General features: G+C 37.5%; 1 protein-coding gene across 1 annotated transcript in view; it reads left to right on the plus strand.

The window, feature by feature from the left end:
* PDGFC (platelet derived growth factor C) overlaps positions 1 to 23895 on the plus strand; it is a 133121-nt gene that overhangs the window by 92306 nt on the left and 16920 nt on the right. The window contains exon 3 of the mRNA XM_030491891.1: positions 1438 to 1618. Within this exon, the coding sequence (XP_030347751.1) occupies positions 1438 to 1618 (181 nt within the window). The remainder of the gene's footprint in view (positions 1 to 1437; positions 1619 to 23895) is intronic.

Genomic DNA, 23895 nt, shown 5'->3' on the forward strand with positions numbered 1-23895 from the left:
ACAAACATGCAACACAAGAATTTATTGCCTGCTGTCTAACTAGGGAACTGGGAATCATTATAAAGATTAGCTTTACTGAAAAAAAAAAAAATCCAGAAAAAGCTTTAGTAGAAAATGTTTAAGAGGTAATTATTTTCACATTAAAATATTGGTTGGCATATTTTGTAGAGTCTGTGTGTATGTGTTTTATAAATAGGAGTATTTGCTATCATCAGAGCTAGGAGTGTTTGTACCCTTGAAAAGGATTCAATGCTATTTACCAATTTAGATTCTGTGAGATGTATTTAGTGTACGACTACACATGTAAGAGAACATAAAAATACGAGAAACCTTGAAACTTCCTCAGAGATATATGGTTGTGCTTAGAGTACAAGTTGTGGTTTAAAATGACGACTGAAAGCTGCAGCTGTGAACTTCCACATGCTTGCTGTGCTTTAGCTGACGTACTCGCACCTTCCGAAAGCACCAGGCTGGGCTGCTGCTGGGGCTTGGGGGGTTTCGGGCTGCAGCAGGGGAAATCCAGCTGAAATACGGAGTGTTTATTCTGTCAGAGGGCAGCTGGGGAACTGACATGAAACAGGGTGAAGCACTGAAACCAGAAGTACCTTCTAGAGCAGTGGTTTTCAATGCTTTTATGACTTGGGAACCCCCTAAACATTTCCAGTGGAAGCAAGGACCTTTGTGTGCCATATTGAAGCTTACTGATGACAAGTGACTGGCATTTCTTACTTACCTTTTATGGATTCATTTGAAATTGCTCACGGATACCCAGGCATTAGAAACCAACAAATCTAAATCGAGCTTAACACATTTCATTCTCTCAAAGCTCCCAACCCGTATCTTTATTATCAGTATTACCAAAATATCAGGTTCTCGCTGACACACAGTATGTCTAGGTCTTTACTCAACAAATGTCTCATTGGGATGTGCATAAACTCAAAATGTGCTTTCCAAGTTTCCCTAAGCCACCTTTAACCTTCTGGAGCTTATTTGCTACTGGTATTACAAGAGGGCAAGTTTTCTGTGCCAAAAAGCCCCGAACTTTCCCTGGTGTCATGCAGAATGCTGCTGGTGATGGTGCAGTACAGATTACTGTGCCACACTTAGGCAACTTCAATCTTTCTTTCTCTGACTTTGTTCTGCCCTATCCCACATGTTGTAATTGCTTTCCATAAAAGGAGCAAACAAAACCATACTCATGGGTCTCTTCAAAATGCTAACTCTGCTTTTATTCTTTTAACCTCACTGCATGATTTTATTATGCCAGTAGCAACTTGGAAGCAAAGTTTGAAATAGCCGGCTTTGGTAGAATACTTTTAGCATTGAAAAAAAATGAAAATAAAAAATTGCAAATTGCAGAGTCAGTTTGTTGATTTAAGCAGGAAGTTTTTAGAAATTTTATCAGTAAATAAACATTTGATTTTCTTTTCTGTTCAGGTATGACTTTGTAGAAGTTGAAGAGCCTAGTGATGGCACTGTTTTAGGGCGCTGGTGTGGTTCCAGTAGTGTGCCAAGCAGACAAATCTCCAAAGGAAACCAGATCAGAATAAGATTTGTGTCTGATGAATATTTTCCTTCTGAACCTGGATTCTGCATCCATTATACGCTTCTTATGCCAGTAAGTAACATGTTTCAGATTGGAACATTTCAGGAAAACAATCTTTTGAAGTGGTAGCTCAAAAGAATCTTTTAATAGCTTAGGATTAATTACTGTTTATTTCTTATAATAATAATAATAACGAGCAATCTGTCTTCCAGAATAGTACATTTTGATTCTGTTTTTTAACTAGCTGAGTGTTCTTGTCGTTCTTGTTGGATGGTTTTGGACTGGGAAGTTGTGGGCTCAGTTGTTTGTGCGGAAACTTCAATAAAATGTTTGCGTTCCTAATGCAGTACTGCGGGGGGGGGGGGCGGAAATGATTGTAGCTTTGACAAGAAGAAAAATCGTCGTAAGAATCAGCTGTGTGACACTGGGGAAATTACAAAAAAGATTGAAGAAATTAATGTTTCTGTTAGTCAGCTGCCATTAGACAAACAGCCACATGAGTATACCTAGTTCAGAACATAAGAACAGAGAAGTTCTTATGCTTCTAAATTGTTTCATTATAGTGACAAAGCAGACAATGCATAATACTCATTTTCCACTGCATTTTTCCTGGAAACTGTACTTTAGACTTCTCATGAATGTTGCTTAACACTTGTAAATTGCAGGTATTAAAAAAAATTTATTGTCTAAATTGTGACTATTTTCACTGTTGAGAGATTTCTGTTACCTTTTTTCACCAAATGAAAGACCTATGATAGCAAAACATGTTCATAGATTTTTAAGGATGAGATAATGTTCTGAAACATTAAGAGTGGAGCAGAACAAGGGTTTACTTGTTTTAGAATAGGTATTCCATATTTAAAGAGAGTAAGGAGTATTTTTGTGAAAGTCCTCATAATTCACTTTGTGAATCTCCTGACTACTCTTGTGGTCTGTGGTATTTGGTTGGTAGAAACTATCTGCAAGCTCAATAAAAAATTGATCAAAAGAATCCATGTTGTAACCCCACTGACGTGCTTCACACAAAATGTATTTGGCATGCTTATTGCTTTTGCCATTTTTGCCTCTTCTCCCCATTTGCAAAACTTCAGTTACTGAGAAGCAGCAAAGAACAATCCCGCATATCTTTTCAACAATACGTATTCTTCTACATAATGTATCTGTCAGTGAAGTGCAGTGTTGTGTTGTGTCTGCATGTGTATATATATGTGTGTGTGTGTGTGTTCTGTTGTTTTCCTATGAATATTTGTAAATATTTAGGCCTTACGAAGGACTATTCCTAAAGTGGTAAAAGGTTTGATCTGCATATTTTACTCTTTTGTGAGTTAGACTCTTTTTTGTTAGAATAGTCAGACCTGATGAAAATGAATTTTGAAATTAAATAAAATGTCAGTCTCCAAACCAACTTGAAATATGGCCAGGTTTAAACTTTCATACACCCGAGGGCAGAATGTAATAAGTATGTTTACTTTTGAAAAATGGTAAAAGAAAATCCCTAAATAGACATGTTGTGGGCTGATGCCAAATTTCATTGTTGCAGCTCTGGTATTGCATCCTACCTGCTACATATCTATCTGACTTATGTATGATCCAGTTTCTGTGGAATGAATTGAACAAAGGCACTTAAAAATACCAGAGTATATGTATAATTATCTTTATGCAATGCTGTACAAAAGGACTGAGTTTGTTCCTTGACATTTGATGGGGAAAACTAGTTATAACCTTTGAATCACCAACACTTGGCAAAACAATTCTTTAATCTTAAAAATACTTGTGTTTCTCGTTCAATAGACAAAACCAGAGCTGACATCATAGGATGCCTTTTTAGTTCCTTGTTTTTCTCCATTTAACAAAGCTCATATAGCATAAGAAGTATACATACAAACTGGTTTAGAAACCAAGTATGTTGTCTCTCACAATATGCAGCAGGCAACAGTAGCATCCTTCACATCCTTAGAATTCAGATCTAGCCCCAGGATGCTCAGTGTAACAACTGCTTATCGATTTGTGAGGATAGATTTCTAAATCTCTCTTTAAATAGGCTGGGATCTTTTTCATCAAAAATTTTGTCTTAATAAGCCATGAAAAATACAATTTCACATTTCAGACTGCAGATTGCAAGTGAAATCTATATTGCTGAGTTTCAGGATTAGACCTGCTTCTTGTACCTAAAGCAACTGAAAACTGATGCCAAAAAATGCCTGTCTTTAAAACTATAATGCTATCTCATCCAACTTGTGAAAAGAAACTAAAATTTACAGCCCTCCGCCCCACCTCCCTGCAGAAAATGTCGGCAATAGGAATGAGTGTAAATTCTAAATAATTCTGACAAAAACGTAACTGATTCACTTAGTGATTCACTTCAATGAATTGGTCCTAAACAGTTAAATTTTGGGTTTTTTCCCCCTCATTTTTTGACAAGGGAGGAGGGGGAGATGCCTGGTAGACTAGCAATGAGAGATTGTTTGGGGAGAAATGAAGCAAAACTGAAATAAAACAGTGCAAGCTTGTGTCTGTATTTGGAGGCCACACACAGCGAGGAGCACTGGACACATTTTCAGGTCTCTTAAAGAGCAAGAGAAATGGCTTTGTTTAAATCTGTTGTAATTTATCATATATATATTTTTACTTTGTATATTATATTTCAAACCAACTTTTCACATAATGAATAAGTAGGGGGAGAATAGCTGGTGATCTGATTACTTCTAAGAGTTAGTCACTCAAAAAGACTTGCAGCAGTTCCAGTGTCAATAGATGCAACAAGGTTTTCCGTGGGATTGTAAGGCACTGCATAAAAGCAGTGCACATCCTGTGTACAAACAGAATGCTCCCTAAAAAAATCCATGAAACCTTTCTTTAGATTCTAGCTAATTGCAGTTCAATAATTTGAATTTCTTCCATTTTAAATTATGTATCCTGGGTACACCTAGAACTTTATACAATTCTGGTCTAATTCCACTTTCCTCTGTTCTATAGTTGCAAGTTAATTTTGTCTGGAATGCCATAAAGTGGAAGGAAGTGTTGAAAAAACGTATTTTAACTGAGAAAAAGTAGTTTGTGTTATTTCAAAATGATTATGCTACTTTCAGCACAGCTGTTATTCTAAGTCACTCTTTTCGTGCTCTGCCCCATCACTTAGTCTGTGCTTACTGGTGAGCTGCTTTATTCACTAAGGGCTGCTTAGCGGTTTTTCTGCATTTTGACTGTTCAGCTGTGCATTTATTAAAAGTCATGGTTTTGGCAGCACTGTACCACCTAAACCCTCCTAGAACTTTATTGCAGAAACAATCCATATTTCATTTCTTTTGCCCTTCTTCTCACTTGCTCCCAATTACAGCTCTAATCCATATAGTAGCCACGTGCAATTGAGGGAAATCTTATAAACTCTTATAATACATGTTTGGGCTTCAGTCTTCTAGTGACTTGTTTAAACTATGTCAGTTATAAGTTTGGCAGAGAAAACTTGATGTAATAAAGTCCATTGTTACTTGGGGAGTGGGTGAATGGGATACTTGATGCCTGAGGTGCCATTAAGGAATGCATGACTGATTGCCAAAGTAGTTATTAATTATTCAGGGCACTCAGAACAAAGCCACCCCAGTTAAAGTTGAAGCTGGGGGTGACTGTATTCCCCTTCTTTTTTGGCATATGGTAGCATGTCATTTGTCATCAAAGATCATGCCAAAGATCTTTGCAAAGAGACTTAACCCTCTTCTATGCAAGTGAAGATGAAGAGGAAAATCCAAGAAGCTTCTTAAAGACTGACCTGTTTTAAAAGTGACTTTGCAGGTGTTTTTTGATTTTGGTGCAGTACCTGTATGGCTATCTGGATTTCAATCTGAGAGAGGTTGTGGTTTTTTTCTTTAGACGCAGAGGTGGTGTTAGGAGTCCTCTTTCTGTTAACAGTAATGAAGATTAAATTTAATACTGTGCAGATCATCTATTTAGGGCTATCTAATAATTGTTCCTTTATTTCATTCAAATTGTCTAGGCTTTGCTCTTTTAGGGTTGATTTTAGTATTAATCTTGTTTGCGGAACCTTTTCAATTGAGCTTGTTTAATGAAAAAGGTTAATAAAATTTAAATACTAATAGAAAAAGTGCATATTAATAAAACAGAGGAAGGAAAGCCCTCACCCTGCATTCCCTTCCTTTGAGAAGTCCACAGATTTCAGAGATATCGGGTGTATATCTCGCATGTCTGTACCAAAGCTCAAGAAGGCTTAACTTTGGCTGCAATAACTGAAAATCCATTCAGAAACATCATAAAGCACATTACTGATCTCCAAAACACAGGGTTTTCTACACTTTCTTAAGAAGCAATCAAAAGATTTTGGAAATTATTTCAGGGGTGTTTAAAGCCAAGGTAGTATGAAGCAGCAGGAGAGTGCGAGTGTTATTTAGCATTTTGCAATGCTACTTGAAGTGATAAAGGACTGTGAAAATCCTTTATGTGATTGGAAGGACTCTTACATCAAAACCTCTGTGTTCAAAGTTTCCACTAATTATGTATAGTGAAACCTAAGTCTGGATAAATCATCAAACTCCTAAAGATGGTCAGGCATGCAAGTTCAATCATTCATTTTTTTGTGTGTGGCAAAAAAATCCATTGTAAATCAGAGAGGTTTGGGGGCTAATTCTTTTCTTGGAGGTTTCATTTTGTATTAAATTTGAGCTTGAAATCTAAAGAGAAATTCCTTTTAAATTTCTTAAATGAGACATTAAAGATCACTCCAAAATACTTAGATGGGAGTGATACACTTCAGGTTAATCAAAAAGCTACAAGTAGTACAAAACTGAGGATAGTTATTATCCGTGGGACTAAAATGAGAGTGGGAGCAACCCGTTTGAAGGAAAAGAGCCTCTGAAGAATATTTCCTAATCAAGACATCACATCTTGTTTTCCTTTGACTATATCTCATTCTGTCACTTGGACGTCATAAAAAAATAAAATCTGTACATGTGAAGCAGACTCGCAGAGGCAGGGTTAGAAATGAATCCAGCAACATTGTGGGCCTGCACAGAAGTCCATCAAAGTGTGTCCTTGACCTGCACAACCTGAGGTGTCAGCATGGATTTCCTGAGACTCGAAAAGGAAGAGAGATATTTTGAACCAAATTGGCTGTCATTTAGTTCTCAAAAGGAATTAATATGTTTATATGATAGCAAGTTTTGTACTCTGAACGACCGGGTCTTTCCCTCTGGCCAAAATTTGAATGTAGTTTCTTGTGTACTATATGTAGTATATACCATTTCTGTTGTATTTTTTCTGTGATGTTAGATTTACAGTGGCTCAGGCAGGAAAGAATCAGAAATCACTTCATTGACTATTTGTAGGACAAAGTAATTTTGTTTTCTTGGACAGATTTTTTTTTTTTTTTTTTTTTACAAGTTCATTGCATATTTGACGAAGAGTTAAATTCATTGATTTTGGAAGTTTATTGTATATCCCACTATGTTTCACTGTGGCAAAATACGTAATAAAATCAACTGATTTTTTTATTTCTAAATAACTAACAGTACTTTCAAAATTAAATGCATTCATGTTACCATACCTCCAATGTCATACTTTAGTTTTATTCTATTTAACAACTTCAGTAGAACTTCTTCCTGAAAATTTCAGGAGTGTTCAACAAGTAACATAACTGATTCTGGTTATGGAGCATTCATGTAAGTCTTAAAGTTGTGTTTGTTGAAAGACCTTACTTAGGGGAAGTCAGAACAAGTAAGGTGGAGAAGAGTTTGTGAAAACTGCTTTCCTTTTAGTCGTCAATAGCATTATATACAAGTTGGATCGGTCTGGCAACCTGTTTCAAGCAAAAATTATTGCCGTAAACAAGAGATAGGGTAGTGCAACTGTCAAGAAAGAGCAGGCAGCCCTTTTTGCTCCTTTGCCCAAATAATGTCCTTGATCACATATTAACCCTCTCCTCCCACATGAAAGCAGATAGTGTGATGATTCAGTGCAAACAATGTTTAACCTCTTTAAATGCCCTAGAAAGTGGAAAAGTTTTGAAAATATGTTGGGAAGTATTTCAAATACATGAGACAATCTCTTTTCTTTAATCTCTGGAAGTTACTAATGGCTTTTATTAGGTTTCCATTTAGTAATAAATATTTATATTGTCAGGGACTCTAGTGTTTGGAAACTTTATTAGTGTGTCTCATAGCATTTTAATCAGAAGTTTATGTATGCATATTTATTAAATTTGAAAATGAGTATTACTTCTGCGTGGTCTATCAGTTACTTTATTGTAGTGTTCTGCAATAAATCTTACATATGTAAGATTTAAGGTTGCATGCTCTGTTGTTTACAAAACCTCTACAGGAGAAGTTAAAGATAGAACAAAGAGTGGTTTTTGTCTTGTCTTGAGCAATTTTAAGTCTCCTGGAATGTCATAACTCTGGGAGTGGTCTGGTTGGTGTATGTGAGATCCTAAGTAACATTATTTCTGTTTGGGAACAATCTGAAAGAACTCTATTTTGCCAGCTGATGAGAAAATAGTTTAAAAAAAAAAAAAGTGTACAAATCCAGGAAAAGGAGTAATGTGGAAAATCCAGTCCGCATTAGTGATTCAGCGAAGAGAATACACGGTGCATGGGGAAGGTGAATTATCAGCCTTTTGGTGTTCCTTTTGTCATTCAGCTTAACAACATCAAAGCTTACATGTGCTAGTAAGCAGGGAACACATCACTTATCAACACATTACTTTCAAATGTTTTAATACTGTAGTCCTGAGAATATTCTGGAGTATATTGAGAGTCCTGAGTACATTCTGAAATCTTCATTATGAGAGTGTATTAAAAATAAGTATATGTCTTTTACTGCATTTTGACTTCAGAATTTGAAGGACATTTCAGATTGTGAGTTTTTTACTTAATTAAATGTCTACCATTATACTAACTGATAAACTTTTTTTAAAGTAGTATTTGAGTCTTTGGTTGGTTTTGGCTTGGTTTTTAATGTATTGGGGTGGGGTTTTATTGGGTTTTATTTTTTATTAAGTTCACTGAATTAGGTCTAATCAGAGAGATTACACATAAGAAAATAATGGAAGAATAATACTGCCACTCTGTAGCAACTATAAGTATTAGCCTAAAATATGTTATTCTCTACTTGTACCAACTTTCCTTGAACTCATCTTCAAAGAGATACTCTCACAAAAATCTCACTTCTAAAACGGTTCTTTACAAATGAATGAGGGTCAGATCTTGCTGATTAGTCTTTATCAGTCAGTAGTAATACAATAAAGCATTTAGTATGTGTTGTGTATACTGGCATGTGAATTTGAAAATTTACTATTCAACATAATTAGCATTAATGTCAAGTTTCTAAGTCTTCCCATTGCCTTCCCAGTTTCCCAAATGTCAGGCTGTCCAAAGGTTGTCTAGCCCTGGAGCCTGCAGCTAGTAGTGGTCATAAACGGATGGTAGCGAGTGCTAGGAGGAGGTCAAGCAGATGGGATTCTTCACCGCCCCTTTACCTCACTTACCAGCTATATTCTGAAGAAGAGCCTGTGTACTTTGTCTATTTAGTAATCTGTAACAGAAGTTCCTTGCAAATAATTATCCATGTACCCCTTGAACTCAGATTAACTTTATACCTTCACAGCATCCTTTGCTAAAATCAGATTGTATAGGTACCACCTAGAAAAGCAACTTCAAAAGACTCCTTTACTTGAGAGGGATATGTATGTGTATAAAAACATGTCACTTTTAAACTGAGAACTCACCGATACCAAGTAATTGGAGCTATTGGATGCTACCTCAACAGAAGTGTTTCACAATGATGTCCAAATGTTCCTTTAGTCTTTTTAAATTATTCAGATTTATTTGTTTGATCTTATTGATCATATTCAAAAAATTGTGTCTCAGTGTGTATGATTTCTTTTTAATTTAATCCTTTCCTAAATGTTATATATGCTACTTCTCACTTAACATGTTTGGTTAAAAAAATCCCAAACCATACCCACAAATCCCCCCCAAAAACACCAACACCACCTTCCTGTTCTCCCGGGTCCCTTTAGCTCCACTGGGTTTTGTTTTGTTTGGTGGGTTGGTTTTATTTTTTTTTTCTTCCTTTATTTTTTGTGGTTTAAATATTACCTAATTGTCTAGTTGACTATCCCTTTTCCAATTTCCAGGATCAACATGTTATTCACAGCTTTTTGAGAAAGCATGCTGATGGCTTCTCTACAAATTCCAAAGCAAAGTGACTCTGTCCCATTCTCAAAGTTAATCCCCTGTGTAACTGGCACAGTCCTAGATTTTTTGTGCTTTCAAATATTGAGACGTTGTGTCTGACATGCTTGCTAGTGGAAAAAAAGGTAAGCAAATGTACATTTGATACTAGGTTTCAGGCAGCACCATAATTTTCAGTTTTGCTATTTTAGCTGCATTCATGTCATGTCCCTATCCATTATTAATATCTTAGTCATGCCACAGTCCTATCCATTCTCTCACCCCAACAAAGCAGTCAGTAACGAGTTAGTGGACTGCATTGTGCTGATTTTTCTTACTTTAATTCTGGTAGGAACAGATGAGAACAGGAACAAAAGGAAAGAATTTGGGACAGAACAGAATTAGTGCAACTATTTTATTTTTATATATGGTCCAGATCTGAAAGGCTCCTAGGAACAGCAGAATCGTGCAGGGAAAAAAAGAAATGATGGGTGCAACTTTACACAGTTGAGATCAAATCAGCTGTGGAAGAGCTTCTGTAGGTGGAAGCTGGAGGACTGACTACACAGTTCAACTCCACAGACTGATGGAAGCACCACTTTAAATTCAGGAGGAAAAATTCTTGACAGAGTAATGATACTGTATAGTAGCTTCAGGGTAAAAGTTTGCTTATGGAAAGATTAATGTGCGGTATTGGTAGTGGTGTTAAGAGAAATTCTTTTAGTTCTAAAAAGGAATAGATAATAAGCACTATAGGAATACCAAAATTTGCACCTGTCTTGTCTTTGCAGTAGCTGGCCTCTGGTGTTACAGATGGGGATTATGAGCTGTCATTTGTTAGCTTCTCATCAGTACTCAAACCTTTTTTAATGATGACGATGAAGGGTTTGGCTGAAGAAGCCAGGATTTTTGTTAAAAAGATTTTGGTTTTGTTTTCATGGGAGAGTCTAGATAATCACAAAGCTGGTGCATCTGTTCTTTCAATTATCCCTGGCTAGGCTGGTTGAGAAGGAATTCAGGAGGGTTGAATCCATGTCTGCTCCTGATAGCTGGCATATGTTGTTGAAGAATTGCAGTTGTTTAAAAAACAAAAGGAAATAAATAAAACCTTGCATGTGGAAAAGGGCAAAAGACATTTCCAGAGGCAGAATGCTCAGGCTGCTTGAGTATTCATTTCACTTTGCTTCTAAGCTAGACAATAAATCATAGCAAGAGAAATGAGAATTATATATGATGAGAAATAAAATGCCGGTCTTGGAGTGATATAGTGCTGAAAGAGCAGGTTCAAAGGCACTTGAAAAGTGGAGGTATGAAAACAGGTGGCACAGCTTTTGCAAGAAATTTTGCATGCAGTCCTACAGACACATTGTGAATTTGGTGGTTCGTGATAGCCCTTCCCAATAGCTGCAAAAGAATTCCTTGGGGGAACTCCATAATAACTCTACTCTGTCACCACGTGAAAGTTCTTGGGTCTCATCTTAGTGAGCCTGTTAGGTGGTGAGGGGAATTTCAGTGTAGCAATGTAGATAATTAAATCAATCTGACACTTTATTGTCCAGTGTGTAGCCTTGGTGTCTTTTGGTAGCACTTAGTTAACTTAAGGGTTTCTTGGTAGACATCCCTTGTTCTAAATGTTCTTCTAACAGTGTGACACCATTTAAACAGCATAACTGTCTTTAAGAAGATAGATGCTATGCTAAGATGATTTTGTTAGATAGCAGTATCCCCATGGCTTTGTGAATAGTTGGCATAGTAAATACAATTTTTTAAATTTTAATTTTGAAACATTTTATTTTCAGTATTTTTTGTTTATTTACCTGTTGTGCCTGCATAAGAATGTAAAAAGGTCATTATTTTTGAAACTTCAAAACATCTAAAATTGTTCTGAAGACAAATCTTGCTAACTCTGACCTTGAACTTCCCTGCTGGCTGATATGACCAAAATGACTAGGTAGCCAAGGAGGGTAAAATGACTGAGTTGAGCCAAATTAGTCAAAGTCACTTGGCCATCATCTGCATTTCTTGCAATGCCAAATTATTTTTAACTTGGTGAGTGGCAGGACAGCTTGCCACATATATGTAGGCTTTTAATATGTAAGCTGTTAATAGGGTTGCCCTTGCTTATCTTCTGAAAATCGCTCTGATCTTCTGAACACTCCTGACTTGTGTGTGCATATTTGTCTTCAGGCTTTTCAATGTGAGGTGTTCTGGGTAATCAAAAGTTAATAATAAAATACTTCCCGTCCCTGAGTCATCTGTGTAATGCCTTTTTGCCTTGGAATTCTTGTCTTGTAGTCAAGGTAAATTCTATCATTGATCTCTTCTTGTTTGCACTCTGTCAATATATATAACTTTAAATACAGTATTTATTTTTTTTAATTGCCTCTCCACGTAAGAAAGTCATAGGTACCTTTCATGTGGAAAAAACCCTTGCAATTAGGTGCCTAAAAGAGCTTTTGATGCAATAAAATTGTAGAATTAAGGTTCATTGAAGTGTTTTGAAACTGTTTGCTAGTATAAAACACTTCAGAGTACAGCCTAGCTTTTCACCAAAAATCAAAGATAGGTGGTCAAGTCAACAGTGCAGAGACAAATGAGAAATTGTCAAAGGGTTTTTCAATTATGTTCCCAGTTGTCATTAAGAATAAAAAATTGAGTTACTTCTTCGGCTAGGTATTTCCATGGATGAAAGACAATATAAAATTTGAAAGTAATTTACTGCTTTGCTAACAAAACATATCTAAAACTATTAGAACTTAAGGAACAAACTGGCACACCACTAATTTGATAGAGGTGATCAGATTGAATGCCCAACATTTTGCAAACGTGAGGGAGAGGTAACCCTGAACCTGGTGCAAAGCCCACTGTATGGAGGTGAAGCATAAGTGCAGGTCTGGGCGACTGTCAACCCCACAGCAGCCTTGTGCTCTGCTGTAGTAAACCACACTGATCTTGCTATGTACTGCAGAGCAGCACTGTATTCCTACTTAATTTAAAGCCTAAGAACATCTTTGAGGTGATGTCATGGCTGAAGAAGAACAAAGTAAAATCAGCTGTTGTGTTTGCGAGCCATTAGTATGTATCTGTATGTAGTTAAGGATTTATTTATACATTTTCTTAGAATTAAAACTAAACAGAAGAAGATAAATTAATACCTAACATTTGTATGTAACAATGCTCGTAAATAGAGGGTTTTGCAGATTTTCAGTTAGATAACAGGTACACATACAGGGACTTCTATGATTATTTTCTGAGACTGTGGTTGCTGTCCATTGTTTTAAGTAGGCAGCCTTTATATTTTGTCATTTATTGCCTCCTTTTCAGTGAACTATGTCTCTATTACTAGCGCATCTAATATATTTAAAACGACATTATGAAGGTGCTTCTTTAAATTCGAAAAGAGACTTATGCTGTTAAAGAAGAGAAAAAAATTTCCATGATAAGGTTTGATACTTCATTACCTGGAATGGTTTATAGGAGACTTTGGAAAATCAATAAATTAAAAGCTTCCCAAGTGTGAACAGAATCACCTCTTCTCTGCAGGCTGTTTTAAAAAAGTTAATGATAATTTTACAAACTTAATGCGAGACTAAGGAGCATCATTAAGCAAGCCATACAAAGGTGTAATTTACAAAGCTAGTGCCATACAAAAATGACAGTGGATAATTTATAGATAGGGAATGGCCTAAATTTCATGGTTAATACTTGGAAGAGTGGCAAAATACTAAGTTGATGTCATAAAAATCTGGAACCAGAGGGGAATCATTTAAACAACACAGTTTTTTCTTAATTTTTCTTTAAATCTAACTCCCTAATAAAGTATGAGAGTATACTTACTTATGAAAGGCTCTACACTGTCCTGTCTTTAAATACTTACAAAAAGTAGTCTCCTAATCAAGCAATTAGAGAATCCCCAGAGAGAGCCAGGAAGACACACAACTTGGATACGGCGCAGTGCAGGAACTTTTCAGTATAGATATTTTGTACCCTGTTCTGACTCTGTCATGTACAGTGCTATGGATCCAATAACAGTCTGTCCTGGGCCATGGCTTCCCTGCACTAAGTCTCTGGTACCTTCCACTGATATTTCATCGAAGAAAAAGTATGACAGCTCTTTTTTCTGCCATATATTGAGATTTAGAGGAGAAAAAGAAAATAATAGGTTACCTGAGGGGAGGTAACTGGCAATGGTTATAGTGCCAAATTGTCACGGTTGGATCATTCTGTTTACAAATGGGATTCCTGTGGCTTTTTTCAGAAGAACAATTGTATTTTGAAGTTATTCTAACAATGCATCAACTTGGATTTATTAATGCGTGCAATTTTAACATTTGTTATTTCTATTCAAACAGTGAGAAGCACTCTATTGAAATTGCAGTGATAAATAATGCTATACTTTCCAATTTATAGGCTTTTGAAATCTTTGGATGTTTTTAATCTAGTTCTTGATGATCATACAGACAGTATGGCTGGTGACAGATTTTTTTTTTTTAAACAAGCAGTTCCCGTTGCCTTCAACAGGAAGTACTAGGTATTGGAGTGTGAAAAGCAATGACCACATAGAATCATAGAATAGTTAGGGTTGGAAAGGACCTTAAGATCATCTAGTTCCAACCCCCCTGCTATGGGCAGGGACGCCTCACACTAGACCATGTCACCCAAGGCTTTGTCCAACCTGGCCTTGAACACCACCAGGGATGGAGCATTTACCACTTCTTTGGGCAAGCTGTTCCAGCGCCTCTCAAAATAAGGCCACATTATCCAAATTTAAATAGATTGTTCGTGTTTTTTTAATATATTGATTAATTGGCAAATAATTGTTTCTCTATATGCATTTATTACACTGAGAATAATGTTCTGCCCAGTGAGATCTTCTTTCACAGTTGCTATCTATTCCTCTAATTTCCTAATTGAGTGAATTGTACACCATGGACCAGTTTCAGCAGTGAAGTAAAGATTGCCTGGAAGAATTTAATTTCAAAGGTAATTGGTTAAAAGCAGTACTGATCTTATCATTCTGAAATCACAATCAGTGTTTATCTCAAACAAAAAAATAAATTAATTTTTCTGTGGGAGAAGTGAAACAGTGGGAGAAAAAAAGAAAAGAGGCGTCTGTATTGTAGTTGCTTAGTAAAACATCCTTGCTTCTAAGAATTCTCTTTTACAAGACATAATAGTTGCTAAGGAAACCTGTACCTAATACAGAATTATTGTTTGAGGAGAATCACAGAATGGTTTGGGCTGGAAGGGGCCTTAAAGATCATCTAGTTCCAACCCCAGCCATGGGACACCTTCCACTAGACCAGGTTGCTCAAAGCCAGGCCTTGAGCACTGCCAGGGATGGGGCAGCCACAGCTTCTCTGGGCACCCTGTGCCAGTGTCTCACCACCCTCACAGTGAATGTAACCCTAATTGTTAAATAGCAAAATGTCCTCCTTTGACTTTTTAACTGGAATATAAACTTACAAAGGGAATTTTTACTCATCTAAATTCAGTCAAATTATATTAAGTTGATGGCGATGTACTGGAATTTGTCTCCTCTCCCATTCCACAAGTGGTTTGTGAAACCAGGACACGCTCCACATCATAATTTGTTCATTTAGTTCTTAATGTTTGCCCAGTGAGACTGCACAGATAATCCAAATGATGCAAAACAGCTTCGAATTAAATAGTAAATAGTGGAAGATGGCTAAGAACACAATAATAAATACCTTCTTGGCAATTATGTATCTTAAATGTGTAATCATTTACTAAAACACAAAATATATTCTCCAAATACTAGATTGACTCTTTTTCTGCAAAGCATGGCAGTCATCACAGTCAATTTACCTGACTTATTTGTCGTTGCTTTGTAAGTGTGATTTATGCAGTACATGTCAACTATGTTTCATTTTTCTTATTGAGAACCTTCAGAACAGGTAACTATTCTTATTTAAACAAACAGATAATAGCATGAGGCTTCGCTGTGCAGGGCAGGTGGAAGAAATCCCACCAGAAACAGCCACACAGATCTCTTCAGTGAGTGTCTTAACCAGTGTTTCCTTGCAAATTTGCCTTTTTACTTTTCTTTTCCCCCTCTTTTGTTCCCTTTTCTGCAGCAGATTGTAATAACTGTCCCTTATGCCTAGGAAAAAACATACCAAGATATATACTCAAACGATTGATGCTTGTAAATAATGCCTTTTTAATATCATCTTAAGTTATCTTCTTATTTGACTTATTTGCGAAACAGTGTTTTGTCAAGCATTCGAATAGGCATCATCCATCATACGGTTTTGAAGCACGCTTTCTGTCTTGATCAAAGGATAAACTTGTGGTTAGCAAGTATCTTTAGGTTTAATAGGCTAATGCAGAAAAAAACTTTGTGTAATGTTGGGTTCAACAGAAGAAAAACAGTGTCTGCAGTTCACAGAAAATTGTGTTTTTTTATAGGCTGGAAAATTCAGGTGGAACCAGTGCCTTACACTCTGGGTCTTTATTTAAACTGATAATAAACCCCACATCTAACCACTTCCTAGACTGCAATGAATAGCAGCCTGTGAAACCACAATTAAAGCATGGAAAACCACAGTTTTTGATGTCTGTGTTCTGTAATTAGTTCCATATATTCTACATGAAATCATCAGAAACACCCAGTATTCCTGTATCGGTGAATGGGGAAATTGGAGACTTAAGGAAAAATATTTTAAGTATAAATACAAGCAGAAAAGTATGTTTGAATGTGTAATTATTAATTTTCAAACAGGTATTAAAAAGCCCTTTTTTAATAAAAAAGAGTACATGTGAGAAATAGAATAAGCAGGCTGTACAACTGTCTTAAAATTATGCTTTGAAATAAAAATCACATTCTTTAAAGGTAAAAGTAAGGTAGGCAAGTAGTTTGTAAATGGGTTAAGATTAGTGCAGCATTAGTGTATGGCATTTCCTTTCTCGTGCAAGTAAATGTTTTGACTTTATAGCCTTACAGCACAGTGAATGTGTAAGAACAGAGAAGTAATGTGAAAGGAGATGCAGCTGTGTGCATGCACAGGGAGGAGACCCCTCTAAGTCGGTGTGATAGTGTTAGTCCTGGTTGCAGGATTGGGGCCATAATCAGTGCCTGAATAGACTTGTTTGGAACATTACAAGGAAGATTAATGGCCTGGTTGAGAACATAAGTCAGCATGATCTTTCTGTTATTTCTGTTACAGACAGTGCCACCCTTATTTATGATAACAAACTGCAATTTATGTAGTAAAATATATATGTCAAAAGACTCGATCCAGTTGACCAGATTAGTTAGAGATAATTTGGCCACATCTGTGGACAGTGACAGTGTTATAACTGAAGCTCTTTCAGGCTTAATGGAAGTCAATTGATCTACCAGCAGTTTTCAGGAGAATGAGATTTGCTCCACAACACACTGGATTTGTTAATAGTATGGGTTTATTACTTGGCAGATTTTATCTTTCCTTCTTATCTTCTTTTTCTTTTTACATGTGTCAGGGAAAGGTCTGAGAAGAAATTGCATGCACAAAGGAAAACATATTTATTAATTCTAATAAAAGTAATTAGACTGTTTCAAATATTTATTTTTTCGTTTAATAACACCAGGAATCAGGCTGAGGCAGTTACTTGTAGTGGTGCCTTAAAATTCAACCTATTCTATTTTAATACATTTGTTCATGCTATAAGCAGCACAAAATTTCATGGGAGTCTACTGTAAATAGAATGAAGTAGTCTGCCTTCAAACCATCTTTGAAGGATCCATTTTAAATAGCAGCCATAGAGATTGAAAAAGCAAAGCGCGGCAGAAATGTGTCTACTTTTATTTTGTAGCTGATGGTAAAACTGTCATCTTAAATGGGTTATATTGCATACTGTTTTGAGGCTTCAAAGAAATTGTAAATGATACCACCAAAGGAACTTCTGCTCCCATGGAGCCAACTTTCATTGGCTCCTTACTTTTCTTCAAGAGAAAGTAGCTAAATTGTCCAAAATTGGAGCAGTTCCATTAATTTTCATATTCTCATATGAGTTAAGGGCTTGTGGGTGAAATGCAACAAAAACCCCAAAGCATATATTTCTATACAGTATTCTATATTTAGGTACACAGGCAAACAGTTCTTGACTTTTATTACAGCAGTGATGGAATAAATCTAAAGGGTAAAAATGTACAAATGGAGAAATGATCACTGACAAAAAGGTGTATTAGAGTTTGGTTATGTACACAGAGCAGTTTTGGGGGCATAGCTAGTCAATAACGCAGATTTTAAAATGATTTAGCATTAATTTGTCTCCAGAATTCAGCATTTCCCTCAGCATTTTACATGTTTTCTAGAAACAGCAAGGTTACCAGAGGGATGCTGTGCAATGCAATCACAGAAATGCAAGGCTGCAAGGGAACTCAGTGGGATCTATTCTGAGCCATTGTCCTGCTCTGAGCAGGGAGTAGAATAGACCAAGCTCATTCTTGCTAGGTATTTGTACTGCTCCTGAAGTTCAGGGACAAAGATTTCAGAGATTTCCCTGTTCATCTGTTGCACTGCTTTACATAGTATGAAATTCTTTTCTAATGCATAACATAAATCTCTCCTGTCATCAATGGACTAGGGAACAGCTGATCATCTGCTGCTCTCTTACATGTTTGTTATCACATCTCCTGTCAGCCTCGTCTTGTCAAGATTAAAGAAACTTCTATCACTAAATCTTTTGTCATAGTTCATGTTTTCTTTTTCTTTTTGCTCTTTCCTCTAAATATTAAATATTCTCTTTGCCTGTATCTTACAAGTGGTGGAGGTAGGTCTCAACATTATTCCAGCTGAGACCTAATTGGGAGCTCAGTAACCTGGCTTTATAGTGCTGTTCTGAATATGTATGAATGAGATTTGCCTTTTTGGTGAAAGGATCACATTACCTCCTATTCAGGTTTTTATCCCTTGTAACACCATTTATTCTAGTTCAGGACTTCTGTACTTATGATTTTGCATTTATGCTTTTAATGTTTTACCCCTAAATGCAAGGATTTTTAAAGTGTTTTTTGTTAATTTCTCTTATTAAGCATACTTTCCCAATTAATTTTGCCTTTTAGTTTTTGTATAATCACATATACTATACTTGTGTTATATATGAAATTATAATGAGGTAACACGAGATGGGAATTAAGAGATACAGATAGTGGAAAATATGTAGGTAGAAGTGATACAGCTTGAATGTTAAGAGTATGTCAGGACAACGTTATGGTTAGCAGTATAAGGTTGTAAAACTCAGCTCACGAATTATAAATCTGGCTTGTTCAAACAGTGTGAGAATATCTGTGGGCAATGTAGCCATAGTCTCTAGCACTCTATTTGAGTTTTGACACATATGGTACATATAAAGCAAATTTAAAGTATACAATGCAAAATATTTGTCTTCACGAATCTTAAAATATGGTAATCTCTAACATGTTTGATGACACTAAGAAGGAATACATGAGGACAGAAATGAGGTTCCTTCCATGTAAAGTAGTGTTTTCTTCAAGGATTTTCTACCTTCAAAGCAGAACAAGCTCTGATTTGCAGCATTTGCCGTTCAGGAATGTTGGGTGTGTTCCTTTTATTGTGATATGAAATGAACAGAAACCTGTTGTGGAATGCAATTTAACATGTATACTGAAGGATCAAATTAAAATTGCATGTACTGTAGAGGTAATTTTCATTGTCCTTGCCAAATACACTTTCCAATTGTAATAAACAGTCATTCTTAGTGTTTAATGTTGATGAACCTCCTGTGAACCTACTTGGGATAAGTAAACGTTTTCTTAACAACAGCTACCCATTTTTAATACCTAGAGGGAACTTAAAGAACAGTTCATTTCCTGATTCCAAACACTTGCTGTTGTTCCCTTTGGTTAAGCTTTTTATAAGTATTTGTGTATTTTGAGTAAAATGAGTAATTTTAAAAAAGGGCTGCAAACACAATGTCCTTTAATTATGGCTGACCACATCCCCTATCATAGAAGAAAATACAAAAACTTTCTTCTGTTCGGAACAGCTGCACTTATGTTGACTGTTTATTTCTCATAAACTAGTCTGTCAAGTAAGAACTAGAGCTTTGTCTGCAGAACAACAAAAAAATCCTTCTGTTTATCGTAAATGTAAGAGATGCAAGTGTGTTTCCTGTGTCAATTTTGGGAGTGTCTATAAATTCAGTGGTTAATAATCCCTGTATATTAATAATCCCCTATTATATTAATAATAACCTATTTGGAGTAAGATCTGAGCAAAGATTCATTGGACTGTATCTGCGTGCTCACTGAAGTCTGATTGTTACAATCTCCTTTTGCATTGACTTGTTTGTGCACTGGGGGTCTTGCATTATTGCTTGTTCAATTACAATTATATTACTCCTTTTAGATGATAATTTTTTCATTTTAAGCATAATTCAGATTGTTCTCTTGCAAATCCTTCTCCTAACTGATGGTAGCCTACAACAGGTGTGTGTACAGGACTTGCATAGTATCAAGTTTCAGTGAAAAATTAATCTGTGATGGAATTCCTTTTCTTCCTGCTAAAGTTCAGTGAACTCTTGGAGCCTGGGGTCTCTGTACTAAATATTATTTGTGATCTGAACTGTAAAAAAATTTAGTAGGATCTCATTATAAATACTGAGGAGATAGATTCTCTTTCTTGCTCTTGGTATTTGAAATATTATTCTTTGTAAAGTTCCCATTCTAGAAAGGAATACAAGGTGTGACGCAACATCAATCAAAATAGGACACTCTAGAAAATATCATTTAATGGTCAAAAATGTATCAATTGCAATGCTACTGTACTATATATAAGGAAGAAATAATCAGGTTCATCCAATAGAATTAAGTGTTTGATAGGGTATGTAATATTTATACACCTTTATTATTGATCCTATGCGTTTTTGCATTTAATGTTATATTCACAAAATAAAGGTAAAGGTTTTATTTATACCAGCACTTGAAAAACAGTTCTTACTCAGCTGTCTACTCATACATGCATTCAAGTATCTTGGATGTCCATGAAAGAGTATTTTAGTGCAAAGTGCTGTTATTACTGTTAAAAACAGTCATGAACTACCCTTAATGCCTTAATCTGCCTTAATCACAAGCACAATTCAAGCACACAACAAAAACCAAGTTACCTCAAGCTTGTAGTTGAAATATAAAAAAGGTGATAGTGGATATATTCAGAAAACCATGAAGTAATGAAATAATGGAGAAGTAGTTTTAGAAGGGTCTCTGTAGAGTTCTACTTTAGCTCCTCAGTGAGAGCAGTATCAGTGGAAAACATCACATTTATTGGAAAATACAGCCAGTGATCAGTATAGAGTTCTGCCCTGGAAATGGGTGTAAAGACTTCAGATGGCCCTTTAACAATGACGGAAGATAGATAAGCAGAGAATAAACTTTAAATGTCCTTAAATACTATGATGAGTACTTTGTTGTATAGTAAGGAAGAGTTGATAGGAAGGTGCTCATATACAGAGGACAGAGTTACTATTTAGGAAAATACTTTGTGTTTTCAAACCTTAACATTGAGGAACCAGTCACAGTCCCAGGTGATGTGAATAGTTAACCAGCTGTCCTGAACCAAGGTTTGCCAAGGTGGAAGACTGCTGCTGACATCTGCTACAAGCGATTTAACCAAACTTCTAGCAAATGCTTACAGAAGATGTGCATTCCCTCGCATGTTCCACACATTGAGATGGTTCATTGCAGCTGTTAATTTATTTAGGACACTTCTGTGCATATAAAAAGTTTCTATCAGAATTGGAGATGATGATTTAGACTAGACTAGACTAGAATAGACTAGTGAGGGTTGGAAAGGACCTTAAGATCATCTAGTTCCAACCCCCCTGCCATGGGCAGGGACACCTTGCACTAACCATGTGGTCCAAGACTCTGTCCAACCTGGCCTTGAACACCGCCAGGGATGGAGCATCCACAACCTCCCTGGGCAACCCATTCCAGTGCTTCACCACCCTCACTGTAAAGAACTTCTTCCTTATCTCTAATCTAAACTTCCCCTGTTTAAGTTTGAACCCATTACCCCTTGTCCTACCCCTACAGTCCCTAAGGAAGAGTCCCTCCCCAGCATCCTTATAGACCCCCTTCAGATACTGGAAGGCTGCTATGAGGTCTCCACGCAGCCTTCTCTTCTCCAGGCTGAACAGCCCCAATTTTCTCAGCCTGTCTTCATACGGGAGGTGCTCCAGCCCTCTTATCATCCTCATGGCCCTCCTCTGGGCACGCTTCAACAGCTCCATGTCCTTTTTATGTTGAGGACACCAGAACTGTACGCAGTACTCCAAGTGAGGTCTCACAAGAGCAGAGTAGAGGGGCAGGATCACCTCCTTTGACCTGCTGGTCACGCTTCTTTTGATGCAGCCCAGGATACGGTTGGCTTTCTGGGCTGCAAGCGCACACTGCCGGCTCATGTTAAGCTTCTCGTCAACCAACGCCCCCAAGTCCTTCTCTGCAGGGCTGCTCTGAATCTCTTCTCCGCCCAACCTGTAGCAGTGCCTGGGATTGCCCCAACCCAGGTGTAGCACCTTACACTTGGCTTGGTTAAACTTCATAAGGTTGGCATCTGCCCACCTCACAAGTGTGTCAAGGTCCCTCTGGATGGCATCCCCTCCCTCAGGCATATCAACCGAACCACACAGCTTGGTGTCGTCGGCAAACTTGCTGAGGGCGCACTCAATCCCACTGTCCATGTCGCCGACAAAGATGTTGAACAGGACTGGTCCCAACACCGATCCCTGAGGGACACCACTCATTACAGGTTTCCAACTGGACATCGAGCCATTTACCACAACTCTTTGCGTGCAGCCATCGAGCCAGTTCTTTATCCACCGAGTGGTCCATCTATCAAATTGATGTCTCTCCAATTTAGAGGCAAGGATGTCATGCGGGACAGTGTTGAACGCTTTGCACAAGTCCAGGTAGATGACGTCAACTGCTCTGCCCCTGTCCATCAGTTCCGTGGCTCCATCATAGAAGGCCACCAAACTGGTCAGGCAGGATTTCCCCTTAGTGAAGCCATGTTGGCTGTCACCAACCACCTCGTTGTTTTTCATGTGCCTTAGCATGTTTTCCAGGAGAAACTGCTCCAAGATTTTGCCAGGCACAGAGGTGAGACTGACTGGTCTGTAGTTTCCCGGGTCTTCCACCTTCCCCTTCTTGAAAATGGGGGTTGTATTACCTTCTTCCAGTCATCAGGAACTTCACCTGACTGCCATGATTTTTCAAATATGATGGACAGTGGTTTAGCAACTTCATTCGCCAGCTCCTTCAGGACCCGTGGATGGATTTCATCAGGTCCCCTGGGCTTGTGCACGTTCAGGTTCTTAAGATGGTCTCGAACCTGATCCTCTCCTACAGTGGGCCTAAGGTCTTCATTTTCACAGTCCCTGCATTTGCTTTCCAAGACTTTCGTGGTGTGGTCAGAGCATTTGCTAGTGAAGACTGAGGCAAAGAAGTCATTAAGAACCTCAGCCTTCTCCAAATCCATGGTAGCCAGTTCTCCTGATAGCTTCCAGAGAGGGCCCACGTTGTCCCTAGTCTGTCTTTTATTTGCTACGTATCTATAGAATCCTTTCCTGTTATATTTACATCCCTTGCCAAACTTAATCCTAGCTGGGCCTTAGCTTTCCTAACCTGGTCCCTAGCTTCCCGGGCAATGCTCCTATATTCTTCCCAGGCTGCCTGTCCTCGCTTCCACCTTCTATAAGCTGCTTTTTTCCCTCTAAGTTTCCTCAGCAGCTCCTTGTCCATCCATGGAGGTCTCCTGGTCCTCCTGCTGCACTTTCTTCTAGTCGGGATGCAACACTCCTGAGCACGTAGCAGGTGATCCTTGAATATCGACCAGCAGTCTTGGGCCCCCCTGCCCTCTAGGACTGTATCCCATGCAACCTTACTAAGGAGGTTCCTGAAGAGGCCAAAGTCTGCTTTCTTGAAGCCCAGGGCAGTGAGCTTGCTGCACGCTCTTCTCACTGTCCTGAGGATCTCAAACTCAACCATCTCGTGATCACTACAGCCAAGGCTGCCCTGGAGCATCACATTTCCAACCAGTCCCTCCCTGTTGGTGAGCACGAGGTCAAGCATGGCACCTCTCCTTAGACAGCAGGTTTTTTCGCTTCTTTTAGCACCATACTGCAAGCAGAAGAGGCATCTTA

The sequence above is a fragment of the Strigops habroptila genome, chromosome 7 (genome assembly GCF_004027225.2).
Source record: "Strigops habroptila isolate Jane chromosome 7, bStrHab1.2.pri, whole genome shotgun sequence".
NCBI lineage: Eukaryota > Metazoa > Chordata > Aves > Psittaciformes > Psittacidae > Strigops > Strigops habroptila.